The sequence below is a fragment of the Camelus ferus genome, chromosome 3 (genome assembly GCF_009834535.1).
Source record: "Camelus ferus isolate YT-003-E chromosome 3, BCGSAC_Cfer_1.0, whole genome shotgun sequence".
Taxonomy (NCBI): Eukaryota; Metazoa; Chordata; class Mammalia; order Artiodactyla; family Camelidae; genus Camelus; species Camelus ferus.
In genome coordinates this window covers 24,655,977-24,671,023 of record NC_045698.1, presented here as the reverse complement: position 1 = coordinate 24,671,023, position 15,047 = coordinate 24,655,977, and the positions used below count along the sequence as shown (strand labels likewise).

Below are 15,047 nucleotides of genomic sequence, written 5' to 3'. Positions count from 1 at the left end.
ATTATTTCTCAGAGTATAAAATTGGGACTAGAGATTATTATTTCTACTTTGGATACTACAAAATTGAGATTTAGAGATACTTAACTTTCCAACCTAGTATTCTTTTTTTTTGGTTCTTTGATACCATTGATAACGATGTTTAAGATTATTAAAACAATAAAAATATGCATAATAAAGTATTTACCATTTTCAATATAGCCCCACCCAGAGCCCAAAAGAATATGGACTGTCTTAAACATCCATCTTTACAAAGAATCTGATCCGTATAGTATGCGGTACTCAAAGGCTTCTACTCATTTATGGAGAATGTTCAGTTGTGACATTCTGGTGTAAATTTTCTCTATGGTGAATTCAAAAGAGTTTTGTAACAGAAGCAATGCTTATTCTTGAAAATGAGAGTTCTTAAAAAATTTTACAGGAAATCTTCCAGTAACAATTATCTGTTTTGCTTATTCTTTATTATTAAAATAATTGCTTGACTTTCAGATGTAATTTTGCATTGAGCAACTTTTTATATTTTAAGACATTTCATTTAACATATACATCTAAGCATTATTTTCCAGGACAAATGGCCTAGTTAAATTTAACTCACTGGGGATCCTTAGCTTTAGTAACATTGATCTGAATCTTCATATGCTGAGACTAATCAGGTCCCTGGTGACTCCCAGAAACCTCACTAAGGGGAGGGAGGGAGACTATTAATAATTGAGGATCACTGGAATCCAGGTTCTTTACTGCTGATGTTCAGGGTAGTCCAGGCAACACAATACACAACATAATATGCTTTATCCAAATTGACTTCCACTTTTCAGAATAATCCAGAAATCAATTGGCTTTAGCTGCCTCTGCAGTAACTAAATCATTATTGAGCTTCACCAAGGCAGCAAATGCATTCACTTGGCCTTTTCATTCTCATTTCTGTTTCTGCCCCAGCAAGCAACATATGGACTGGAACACTCCCAAACAAACACTAATAAGTCCACTTTTGCCATTTAACCATCTAGGAATTAGGTTATGCCCTGTGAAGTTACAACAGGCTTGGGTGGTTGAATCTTTTTGTGCCTTCAAACTGAACAATAATCCTGATAAATGGAGTTCATATGAAAATACATTTGGGAGGGCTGAATTTTAAAAAAATAAATTCCCTAAGTATAAACTCAAATATATAATACAGTGCCTAAGAGCACTAGTCAAAGATCTAGCTTCAAATTGTAGCTCTAGGACCTACTAGATGGGTGACTCCGAACAAATTACCAAGCCTTCAGCCTTTGTACTCATCTGTACAACTGGGACAAGGCCTCTTAGGGTTTTGGGGTATTTTTTAAGATTAAATAAAACAATCTACGTGAAAGGCTTAGCACAGGGTCTGGTGTAAGTACTGAAGTGCTTAATAAAGTATAACTTTTATTATTACTATTCTTTCATTTATAAACCCATTTGAGAAAATAACTCTTACGTAAACTTCCCAATACTTTAAGGTGCTCACCATATTTCAACTGAAGTGTTAAACTTTTTCTCCTATTTTGTCATGTGATATTAGATCTTCTTTTTTGATTTTGTATTTGTAAGGCCATACTGAATTGTCCTTTCAAATTAAGAAGGCATTATAAGCAAAAAGTCAAATAACACAGATGCATAAATAAAAGCTAGCAATCTTCTTTTCTCCCAGGGTAGCCAATACCAATACACCAGTTTATATCCTCCCACATTTTTCTCTATGCTTACACAAACCACAAAATGAAGAGTCATGTATGTAACGGTCTGATATATGTCTCTCCACACATTTCTCTGACACATTCTCACACAAAATTGGAATTATACTAGTTCCAATAGGCTATAACTTTTGTTTTTTACTTGACAAAAATACATGAACATCCTTTAGGCCAAAAGTTATAGCAACTAACTCATTCTTCCTAACCACTGCATAACAACCCATAGCATAAATACAGCATCATTTACTCAAGGATTCTTCTACTGAAGGGTATTCAAATTGTTTCCATTTTTTTTCTTTTTATCCCTACAATCCATATGACAATAAACATCCTTCTTCAAATGCCCTTACATTGGTGATTTTATTTGAGTATGATAGTTTCTGAAAAGTGAGATTTAGCATTCACTATATCCTAAGGACTATTCTAAATGCTTCACATTTATTATCTCATTTAATTGTGACACAACTCAATGAGGTATTATTATTACTCCTATTTTGAGTATCGTAAAATTTAGGTAAATAAATTGCCCAAGGTATTAACTGTGGATAAGTGATTTCAACCTAAACAGTCTGACCTTCAAGTCCTTGTTCTTAATAGGACACTTAACCCAGAAATTGTCCAATTACTTTCCCAGGAGGTTGCACCCACTTACAATCTTTCCATGACAGTTCCTATAAACCATTCAAAGCCTTCCATTGTACAGCAGAGAATGACTTGTCTCATGACAGAAATCAGCAACTGGCAGTGTGCTTCTTAGATGCACAGACCTATCTTGTCTGTTTCCAAACACAGATGAGTGTGTTCCCTAGAGTCTAAAAAGCCTTTAACCACATGGAATTTCATTACCTCGGAGACTCTATCTCTCTTTAAGCTCCTCTTAGCAGTTGGAATCAAAGAATGAATATGGATTTCTAGGGAAGGGGATGTGGAATACTGCAGCTGTCTCTACTGACAGCTTCCAGCTTTATACTTCAGGGAAACAGACATTAGGAATTGTCCATTCATAGTTTACATTGTTAAAATTCTTACTGAAAAAGTCTCCAGTCTTTTAACTTTCACAGAATAAAGTTATTCCTCCTCCTCTCAAAACCCAAATTCCCCAAACTGATTACAATTATAATGGCATACTACTGTTTTTATATTTCTTATTAATTTTGTTTACTTTTCTCAAAAGTGTTTCAATATGCAATGGAGTTTTAGGGACTTGAGCAAAGGGTGTGATTTTTATTAATCAAGCCAATGAACCAAATTAAACCCAGTAATCTGTAACTACTTTTTATTGGAAGAGTATAACTTAAAAGGCATGATATTGCATTTTGGCTCCCGTGGTTGAAAAAGAAAGAAGAAAAATACTAAACACCATCCTGAGATCAGCATCACATTTTAGGTGAGAAGCAATCAGAGTGTGTGTGTGGTGGTTTGGCAAAGAAAAAGCCCAGGATTTTAATGCCTTAAGAGATGCAACTGGAGGAGTTCCAAATTTAAAGATTCCAATGCTGATAATAAATATTTTGCTGTTGCAGAAACACTACTGGTCTAGCAAATTCTGTGGATGACCTGAGGTTGGGTTGGCACTGTTACCACTCTGGTAATAAGGTGGCATTATGCAAGGGTGCTTCTGGTAAAACAGACTGCAGTGATCTGGGTGGAAAGCCTCTTGACTTGAGCAAAAACTGTGCTGGAAAATGAATTCTTGTCAAGGAAACAACAGAAAGAAGTTGAGATGCAGGATAGTGCTATGCTAGCATTACTTGGTTGTCATAGAAGTTGTCAGCATATAAAATTGTCTCTGTGATTGTGGGATTTAGAAACTCTGAGTGGCAGCTCCATGGCTGGGATGAAATCAGGTTAGTGAGTAAGGTTCGCTCTAGGCAAGAATGAACAGTGGTCAGAAGAAGTTAATGTGCAAATTCTGAACTAAAACTTCTGAAATCTGTAAATGTTAACATAGTCTGCGTTAACGCATTTCACACACACCGTCTCCTGCTAGGCAGTTAGGTACGGCAGGTATGAATGGATCTATTTTATACTGGAGGACACACACTCAGAGAAGGCATTGTAACTCGTTCGGGGGCACACATCTAGTCGTGCGGCAGCTGGCTTTCAGGCTTCCTATTTCAGAGGCTTGCCAGCACATCATGCCTCTGAGAGTGTGAAGGGAGCAATGTCGGGGCCAGACTACAGAGTCCAGAAAATTCTTTTGTCCATAGGAGCAAGGAAGCGCTCCCCACAGCCTCTGATTGCTCAGAACCACAGTAGGTCAGAGCCTTTGGAGTTGGGCCCACCGCGATGATGGGTAACTCTGAGGGGCGGAGTGGAGGCAGGAGACGCCCTGCGGTGGCTGAGGTGCGCCGGCGGCGGCAGTTCGCGCCTTCCTTGCCACCTTCCACCAGCGCGCCGCGCTCCAGGCTCCGCGCCCCTCTCGTCCCCAGCCCGCTCCCCTCAGTCTGTGTCACTCACTCACGGTCTGGGACACCTTCAACTCCTGGTTGAGCCACTGGCACAAGATCTCGGACATGGTTCGGGCCTGCGCCTTCTACCTCAGGCAGGTACTACGAACGCGCGGGAAACCCGGCCCGCCTGCCCGCGTCCTCCTGTTGCCAAGGGCAACCCGTTGCTAAGGAAGCGTATCCAGGCCACGACTATACGAAAGGCTGGGAGAAGAGGGGGCGCCAAAGGCCACCTGAGGAGGACAAAAAAATCGTAGCTTGCCCCCTGGTGGCGGGTAAGACCCGGATTTGCGCAGGCGCAGTGGGCGTCGAAGGGCTGAATGTGGGAGTGGGGGGACCAGTAGGGCACTGAGAAGTGGGCGAGGTATAGTGTGCGGAGAGGGTGAGTCGGGGAAGCTCCTGGATTGAGCACTGGGTTCTTGGACGAGCAGAAAGAGTTTTGAGAAGGGGATTTTTTTTTTCTTCCTGTTTGTCTTTTAAAGAAACCTATGGAAGCTCTTGCTCCAAGACAGCAGTTTTGTCATTAATTTACAAATTGCCAGCTTTAATTGCTATATTGTATGAGCTACCCAGGCAGGGACGGACTATGTCTTACCCATCTTTTAGTTTTAGAACTGATAGAGGTCCTGAACCGCAGCAAGTATTCAATAATTTTTGTTGGTCGTTGTGGTGACAGAATTAACAATTAGGATAATTCATATGTTTATATTGTTTTGAGAGATGAATAAATAACGAAAGTATTTTCTGGTCAATTTTTCCTTCCAGGTAATTACTTTAAATTGTATTTTGAGAAAGACTCTCACTTTGTCCAAAACTTAGTTGGGCTCCTGTGAGCCCTCTTCTCCCGGAGGCCCCACCTTGAACTTTGTCCTGGGCCCCTTTGTCAAGTTTTAGCAAGAATCCTGCTGGATCATTTTAATGAAGATCCTCCACCCTCCATATCTGATCAAATTTCTGATCTCTCACCCCTGATATCCGATCATCCTGGCCTGTCTTCAGCAAGAATCCTGTCAAGTGGGGTCAGCCCTTGCCCCTGATGTTTCCTCTTAGTACTTTGCCATCCGTTTACCCCAACCCTGCTCCTTGGCTGTAAATCCCTGCTTTTCCTTGTTATATTCAGAATTGAGTCCCAAGTCTTCCTTACTACAAAACCCCACTGCAGTAGTCCCTTGAATAAAGTCTTTCTTACGGTCTTTACCAAGGGTCAGAAAAATTTTCTGTTAATAATTTTTAAAAGTTTAGATAGAATAATGGGGGAAAAATACACATAGAATATATATAATAGTATATATGTGTGTGTCACAGATGTAAAGAATTTTCTCCCCAAAGGCCTGGATTCATCAAATTATGATTCTTTTAAACAGTAATGTCCCACTGTAAGAAATGTTTCTTAAGATTAATCTGATCTGTGTGTCCTGATTGGTTAAAAGTTTAGTACCATTTCTATGTTGGCTTCACTTAACTTTTAAATCTCCCAAACCATGAGTTTCCTCACACCCAACACAGCAGGCGTAATTTGGGGATATTGAGGGAGATTTATTGCCAACAGAAATGAAGCCTGATCCATTTCATATGTCTCACCTTAGAGTTATCCAAATTCGCAAGATTATAAGATTCTAAACAACCTCTATAGCTTGGGGAATGTAGCTAATAAAACTTTATCCATTGGAAACATGTCATCCCTGAAAATACTTGCAAAGGATGAATATGTGCCTAGAAATGCCCTCTGAGACACCACTGCTTTCTGTCATCTCAGTAGTATATTTAAATTGATGACTAGTGCTGTATTACTAAGAAGTTACAAGCTTTAATTTTAGTCTATAGAGCCCAGGGGATAGAAACTGATGGTTTCTAGATGCTGAGAAAATTACTTTGGGAGAAGGATGTAGATAATGGTGCGTCAGACTCCACAGCTGCACCAGAAGAGAATGTTTGAGCTCATAAAGCACCCATAGGTATGTGCTATTATTCCCAGATCAAAGCAAAATATTTCTGCACCTATCTTAGGAACTGTTTGGTGGTTGTTTCTTGTTTGTTTCAAAGGGTTATGTGTGGTGTTGGTCTTTGGAACCCAGCTTCAAACAACGTAATATGCCAATGTGGTCTTTTGGAAAAGAAGTTTATATACAGGATTTAGATATATGCAGATACAGACATTTTCTAAAATAAAAGGCAAAGTTCCTCATTTCACAAAAAAGAGCATGAGTCGTTTTTCAGCTCCTAAAGCACCCAACTTGAAAATGATCTGACATTAAAATATTAATGAAATTTTGAGCTATTACACAATACATGCATTTTGCTATGTGTTTTATTTTGCAATTGCTAATTTAGTTAATAGTCCAAGTTTACCATTAAATCTATTGCCACCTCATTGAAATCCCAGCTCTGGGTAAGGTTTCTGACCATGTTGGTATTTTGCGTTAATATGATATATGAATTGTTTGGTCCCCTATGTGAAATCAGTTGGGAGAGGAGATGGTTAAAGAAATGGACAGCTTCTCATCTGTTCCTGAGATGGCTTTCGTATTGTTTTGAATTAGATTTAGAATTTAGGAATGTCTGAATACTGCATTTAATTGTCACTATCATAGCAATTTTAAATTAAAATTTATTTTTAAAAGATTACTTGTCATTTAATTATAAATATTTCTCCTTTGTAAATAATCAAGGATGAATTAGGAAGAGTTATTTTGAGACCACAAGTTGGGTTGAAAAGTCCTGCTCCATATTGAAATGAAATACACCTTAGTCTTTTAAAAAATAATTATAACTTCTTTTATAAATGAAATTTTGCACTATCAATAAAGCTCAAGCTTTGAACTAGACACATTTGCATCCTGATGTCTGCTCTTTATCTGACTAGCTCTTCAACTTTGGAAAACCTACTTCACCTCTCTGAGGCCTACTTCCTTATCTGTAGAATAAGGACATCGATATTTGTTTGACATAGTTATGAGGATTAAATGAGAAATTGCGTGTGTTAATGCCTGGCTCACAGTAGATACTAAACCAGTGTTTCTTTCCTTTTCTCCTGAGGCTATATGAATTTTTCCATTGCATTACTGGTTGGCTTAGTTTTGAGTAGCTTAGATTTGCTTGTAATATTTCAACAAGTTTTTGAGACATTTATTTCATAAAGCTGCTTTGATTTTATTTGTGACTAATTCAGTATCTGTATCTATATCTATATATACATAAATACATATACATAAATGGATTTTTAGAAAATCGTATTTGGTCCTCTACATATGTCTTGAGTGCATTTCTTCATTTCCCTTTTTCAGCACGTTAGATGAATCTCTCATTCCCTCTCAGCACGTTTTGCAATGGCCTTTCTTTCATTTCTTTGTATTCATTAATTCAACACATGTTTCATCTAGTGTCCACAATAAACACCCAAGCTAGATTTCCCCTGTCTGTTTCTCTCTAGTCATTCTGTGCAACAAGTCCAGTTCATATTCCTTCTTTACTCCCCAGCTCAGACACTTGCCTGAATTTCACTAGAGCAGCATTTACTGATTGTGGGTTTTGACCTCTTAACAGAATATGTAATTCCTATAGTAGATCATGCCAGAATTCTTTATAAAGGAAACAGCAAAAAATAAAATGGAATAGAAAATATCAAAGGGCCTTTCATGTAGGAAGGGTAAATATGGAGGAGGGTACATTTTTGGAGCCACTGTCCTGGAGGTTAAAGACCCCGCTGGAGGTTCTTTACAGTCTAGCTTCAATCCAAACTTATCTGTAAGCCACAAATTCCCTTTGTACAGCTTGCTCACATTTCTTTACCAGGTCCCACTTTTCCTCCCTTTGCAAAAAAAAAGCAACTTCCTATCTCAGCCAATTCTACCTGTCCTTCAGAAGTCACCTCACCAGTCATGACATTCCCAAAACCTCCTGCTCTCTCCATCTTCCCTGTCCCTTCTCCCTTCTGAAAGCTCAAAATAAGTGCTTTCCTTTCAACTTTCATCCAAGACACCTAACTCTTACCTAATACCCACAGCTTGGCCAACAACTGTTTTGCAATCTTCTAATGTCTTTCTCAACACGTTTCCAAATGTGTGTTGATTTAGGCTCGTATTGTTCATGACAAATAACAGCAATACTGTGAAAAGTTTAGTTCTATTTCAAAATTCTTGGAGTTTTTTCTGTTGAAGCAAATATGACCTTTTCTTTTATGTGTCTTACTTTACAGGCCCACATGATTTGTCTTATATATGGATTGTGCCTTTCTCAGGCAGACGTTTAAATTTTCAATCTTAGAGAGCAATCAGATGTGAAACAAAATCAAGTTAAAAACAAAACAAAACAAAAAACTTGGAACCATATGAGAAAAAGTGAGTCATCTGTTCTATGACTGAGATAGATAAGCCAAAGTTATTATATCAAAATTCTTGCTTTAATTACTTACTTTCCCATACTGAAGTTTTTGGAGAAGCCAAACCACCCTTTAGTATCTTAAATTTAGAGCTGTGAATTCATGTCCTACTTTTTCCTTCCTGAGGAAAAAAAATTAAACATGACCAGGAAACCCTCTTAGCTCTGCTGAATGCAATCAAATTATTTCTACTGTTACATTGCACTTGTGCACATAGGTGCACATCCTTTTTTCTCTCACAGAATATGCTTTACAACAAACTGCATCTCTATATGTGCCAAGTTTGGCAACTAACTCCACTGTAATTCCTCTCTAAAAAAATCATTTCTAGAGAATTAGAGTTTTGATGAACTGAGTAATTCTTGAAAGTCATTATCCTCTATACTCCTACTCTTGGTGGGATCTTTTTTTAGTATGCTTCTAATTTTCTATGTGTAGATAACAATCCACCCTGTATTTTTTAATATTTTGGCAGTCTAATCTTCCTTCATCATGATATTCCTCATACGTTATAAAACTGCAGTAGTTACCCATTTCCTATTAAGAGTATATGCCAGACTATCCAGACACTCCACAATCTAGTTTTATTCTATTCAGTGAATCTCTAGTTCCACACATTCCATTATGAATAACAATAAACCATACTAATTCCTGACTCCATTCGTTCTGACCAACTGTACCAAAGCCTAGTCTTTAATTCAAGTCAGATTTCTTTCTTAAAATGATTATTGACAGCCTCAATTGGCAATCTTCTCCTCTCAACTCCAGTAGGCTAAGATGCACCAGTGGAATCTTGGATATCTGAATACATGGACTGCTTTTCATTTTTACATATCCAGAACCTAGAACAAATTTTCACAGACCCAAACCAAGAACTGTCAAAATGCTCACTCAGTAAGTATTGTGGCATGAATCTATGAATGCCAACAGGACGTTTAATATGTACCATTCATTTTAGCACCTGTGTACTATGTTGTGTAATTTGTTATTCTTTCGTGTCATGGGCTGGGTCCTAGGAAAATGATGATCACAAAGGACCATGTGAACAGAGGAACTACTTCTTCCCGTGTTCTGCTTCTGGTTACAGCCATGATGGAATAAAGAGTATTGTGCTTTCTATCCACTGTAAATCAATTACAAAACTGGAAAAGTACTTAAAGCAACTTGTCAGGCAGTAGACATATAGTGCACGTTCACCCCAGATTTCTTTCTGAGGAAGTTTTCCTGAATGTGGCTTGAAGAAATAGACATCAAACAGAAGGTTAATGTTTCACTGGTTGGAGGAAACAGACTAGAGTTTGGGGCTAAAGAAGCAGCTGGAATTTGTGGGATAGAATAATGGAAAAGAAGCAGCTATGTAGAGAAGTAACACTAGAAATTAGTTTGGTGTCTTCTTGAAACTAGTAAAACACAAGACTTCTCATGCACAGGGGGACTGGAAGCTGACTGGAGGTTCTGGATGTTGTACATTTCTAGGAATGACTGGAGCTCCAACTGGCCAAAGTGGAGAAACCTCACTAAAGACTCAGAGCATTAGAGTGAGAATCCAGAAAGAAAAGGTGCTTTTTTATTACAGAGATACTGTAACCATAGCATAAAGAATGAAAAAGCCTAAAAAGAAACTCTAGTAAGATTAAACTGATTATCTAATAAATTAACATAATTATTGAATTATGTGATGTTTTTATTTCAAGGGAAATCAAGATACTAATTTTATGGATAATACAGGATTAGAGGGAATGAAATACGATCTCTTGGCAGCATTTCCACCATATATAAACTTCATGAAATAAGATATAACTATACTGTAGTTACATTCCCTCTTATTTATCTGCTTTTTACTTTTCTGTTTATTTACTTAACTTTTTTAGCTTGTGTTTTTGTTGTTGTTGTTACTTGTTTTGGGTGGAGGGAACTTCTCTGAATGGCTAGAGCAATACCATAAAACTAAATCTCTATGAAGTGGTTTATAAAACCAGAATTCCCTTTCATTCAGCAAGAATGAAACAACCAACTATGTGTGCTACATACTCCAAGTATGACAGTGATTTCCATACTCTCGGGTTTTACCAGCTGGTAACGTTTCAAAAGCAACTTTGAAAGACAATGTAAGGTTGCCAGTTTTCTTTTTTTGTTTTTCTGAGTAAGAACATTAAAATCACTGTTTCTTCTCTGGCCATCATTTCACATAAGAAAGAATATTTTGCACCAAAAGAAGTGGGAATCACAAAATTTCAGAACTAAGAACAGTACTTTAAACTGAATAGGCTTTATGAAAAGCCCATAGTATTAGTATGTCATAATAGACTTACGAATGTCTTTGAAGATTAGACGTTCTATTGCAAAATTCTGTCCCAGAACACAATACCTAGGTAGTATCACTTGCATAAGGATCCCTAGTCTCCATGGTGTTTGCAACCCTTCCACACTGGAATGTTGATGAACTGGAAAGTGTGTGTGTGTGTGTGTGTGTGTGTGTGTGTGTGTGTGTGTAGATGTAAAGAGTAGAGTATATGTGGGTACTTTTTTCAGCATAAGCCAATTTCTTTTTTAATGATATTGGCTATCTTTGTGTCCTCTGAAAGAATAAATATAGGGTTAGACATTGGGGTTAATATTTTTCAGGTCTACATGGAGTTTACAAACTTTCATGGAGTTTGAAGGTCTTCTATAAAATCTACAGACTCTACACCCACAAAGTTCACCTGAAAATTTCACAGAATTCCATGGTAGATGAGACAGTTGCCTTACTAATAAGTCAAATCCCCAAGAAGACAAGAAAATTGCCTTCAGATTATGTGGCCCCTGGGAGACTACTGAATTCTTGTAGTACTAATCTGGATGCTTTAAATCATACTATTTTGAATTGTGTCGGGGAGTCCAGTCCAGAGCAAGCCCTATATTTGCTCTGGCTATTAGCAGTTTCCATACCATGTTCTTACATATCTGATCTAAGCATGTGATTAGACTGTCAAATCCTTTAAAAGTTTGAGAAGCTGTGCCAAAGAGATTCAGACATTTAAATGAAGCATGAAGTTAACTCCAGTTTTCTTACTTAGTTATCATCTATGGTATTTCACCAAGTTAATAACAGGTCTTCAAAAGTTTTATTTATTCCAAACCATTCAGATGTGAGGAAGGCAATCTGTGGTGAAATTATAATAAAAATGCATCTATATTTGTTAAGGAATTGATTTTTATGCCTAATTAGTTTTTGGAGAGTGGAACTCAGTGTTCAAGTACTATTAATTGAGTATATCTACCAGATGGTTCTCTTTTTATATTGAATTCCTTCTGGGCTCACCAAATAATTCCTGTTAAAGATACTTAGGGCATCTGCAAAGACAAGGCAGGATTTTAACAACTACCAAGAAATTAATGATTGTAATGTATGCTTAAATAGTGATGATTTGATGACCAATAATTATATTAAGTTCCATTGCTTTGGAAGTAACATTATTTCATTAGTCAAGGTGGAATTTTTATTGAGACAGAAGATTCACGAGGACAAGTCTACTGCGTATGAATTTGAACAATTTGTCAATTGAAAATGGAAATAACAGGAAGTCAGATCCAAAGAATGGATCCTACCTTTGCCTTTTCATACTAGCTACTAGCAATTTCCACACATGTTCTTTGATTTGTGTATAAATATACATATGTATATATATATATACACACATATCTATAGATAGATAGATAGATAGATGTGTGTATGTGTGTGTGTGTGTGTGTGTGTAAAACCTTACATAAAAAGTGGAAAGAGAGGAAATCACTGTGCTTATTTCTAGTACAGGTTGAAAATGCATGAGTATTTGGAAGCACAGAATAGGCTATCACTACGTAAGAAGACTTTTAAAATATAAACCCAGTGTCTATCAGGGAACTCTAAAAGCTTCTTTTCTTCAAGTATTTAAAGTTTTTGGAAATCAGGAACCCTCTATTAACCTGAAGACCATTGGAGACTTAAGGGATCACATCTTATGCCTTATCCCACTTAACACCATTGTTATCTGTTAGTTTCTTAAGAGACATTAGTAGGAATGGGATGCAGAAACTTGTACATGAGCTAAGTATAATGAAAGGGATAGTTATTCTGGAAATGGAAGGGGGACTGATGAAGGGAAGATGGAAGACTACAGACAAAGTTTATTCCTTCTAAAATTTCCATAAGGTTAAGTCTAACCTTTAGAATAAACCTGGAGTCAAGAGATGCTATGTAAGGGGAAAATTAAAGAAGTTCTGAATAAGATATAATACTAGGACTCCCAGAATTGATATTCAACTTGAACTGTCATGAATGATTTCATGGGGTCTGGAGTTGGAAGGGAGCCAAAAGAACTTTCTGACAGGGAATGGGCAAGAAAACTCAAAAATGAATGTATCTCTTTCTCCTTTACAACCACAAACACAGAAGTGAAAGATGTGGCCAGAGAGGTAAAAGTCAAGAACCAGATAGAGAAAAGGCTATTAGTTTTTTTTAAATCATCCAATTACAATTTTATGTTGCTGTTTTCCTTAGATGCCTTACTCATATATGGAAATAGCTAATGAGAGAATAGACCAAAGCTGGAAAATTTGACATGTTGATTTCTTTTTGCTAAAAACATCAATCATGTGATTATTATCAACAGTAGAAAATTGTTGGCAGTGACTGAATTCCATTATATAATATGAATCCTTGCAACTCCTCACTGTTTCTCAGTGAACATACCATCTGGCCACGCCTTCCCCTCCAAACCTCCCAAAGGAAATTTGTTAATGGTTTAGCACTCGAAGACGACTGAGTTGGTTTCGTTTCTGGGTTTAACCAAGTTTAGACGTCTGAGCCTTGAAAGGGGAAAAGGAGGAGGAGGAGGAAGTAGTGGGAGTAGAAAAGGAAGAGATGGTGAGAAGGAAAAAGGACAGGAGGAGGAGGGAAAAAGGGAGGAAGAGGGGGAGAGAGAGAGAGAGAAAAAAAGAATGTCATAGAATGAAGAAGGAAGATTTCTGTGATCCATAGCATCTGGACCTTTGTGATCTTGAAGCTTAGAATGGGGCCTAACATGTTACTCTGGCAGTCCTAGATGTAAGGTATTTCAAAAAGGAAGCCAGTGCTAACACTTACAGAAGAATAATAGTTTGGATGTTTTTTTCTGTTTGCATCTTGCACTGAAAATACAGTGATACAAATGACATTCCTATGAAATACTCCACTGTGTCCCTTTTATTGATTTGACTATGATTTAATATTTTATACACATTGCACTTTATATGTTCTTGCATTTGACTTGAATTTCAGGATAGTACTAAAGAAAGTTATTTTAATTTAGTAACTGATTTATCAACAATTTGAAGCACTAATACTGAAAAGACTTTAGCTTTAAAGATTTTTTGTTTTTTATTGACGTATAATTGACGTAGAATATCATATGAGTTTATTACCAAGTCCAAGCTCATACTGCTTGCTTCACAACAGGTCAATAAATCGAGAGACAAGATGTTGGGGCAGGAAATAGCAACTTTATTCAGAAAGCCAGCAGACCAAGAAGATGGTAAACTAGTGTCTCAGAGAACCATCTTATCTGAGCTAGAATTCAGACTTCTTTTATACCAGAAGAGGAGAGGGTGCTAATTGTTGCAGACCTCTTGGTGCTGGCCAGACCCCAGAGAAGTGTGATAATCTTTTGCTCTTGCAGCCATCCATGTTAAGTATGGTCATGAAGTTTCTTTAAATCTTCAACAAAACAAATGTTATTTTCTGGTCTGCAATGTTTTATTTCTATCTGAATGACAAGTGTTATGCCTTTAAGGGTCAAGCCTGGGAGGCAGGGCCTTGAGAAAGGGTTATCATGTATATTTCAGGCTATAGGCAACATTCTTTAACTGTTCAGGAGATAAAGGAGCAGAGCCAGCATGACTAAGCACAGACAACAGAGCACAGAAGTTAGAGCTAAAGGAATAGATCCAGCATGGAGTCAGGTTTGTACTCTATTACAGTTTCAGGAGTGTAACATAATGATTCAAAATTTATATGCATTTTGAAATGATCACCACAATGTATCTAATTATTTGTCACCATAAAGAGCTAATACAATATTATTGACTATATTCCCCATGTTATACTTTACATCTCCATAATTTACTTATTTTTACCTGGAAATTTATACCTCTTGATGCCCTCCATCCATTCCCCTCCACCCAAACCCTCTCTCTTCTGGTAACCATCAGTTTGTTTTTTGTGTCTATGAGTCTGATTTTGTTTTGTTTGTTTGTTTGTTTTTAGATTTGACATATAAATGAAATCATACAGTATTTATCTTTCTCTGTCTGACTTACTTCACTTAATATAATAACTTCAAGGTCCATCCATGTTGTGGCAAATAGCAAGATTTCATTATTTTTTATTGCTGAGAGCTATTCCTTTGTGTATATATATCACAATTTCTTTATCCATTCATCTACCAATGGATACAGTTTGCTTCCATATCTTGGCTGCAAATAATACACAATAAACATAAGGGTGCA

At 37.1% G+C, this 15,047-nt stretch overlaps 1 protein-coding gene across 2 annotated transcripts in view; it reads right to left on the bottom strand.

The window, feature by feature from the left end:
- The window catches only part of SPEF2 (sperm flagellar 2), a 156,838-nt gene extending 152,540 nt beyond the window's left edge, over positions 1–4,298 (bottom strand). For both annotated transcript variants that reach the window (XM_032470906.1, XM_032470899.1), the window contains exon 1: positions 4,173–4,298. In XM_032470906.1, coding sequence (XP_032326797.1) covers positions 4,173–4,230 — 58 coding nt within the window. In that variant the 5' untranslated portion in view covers positions 4,231–4,298. The remainder of the gene's footprint in view (positions 1–4,172) is intronic.
- Between the last annotated feature and the right edge of the window lie 10,749 nt (positions 4,299–15,047).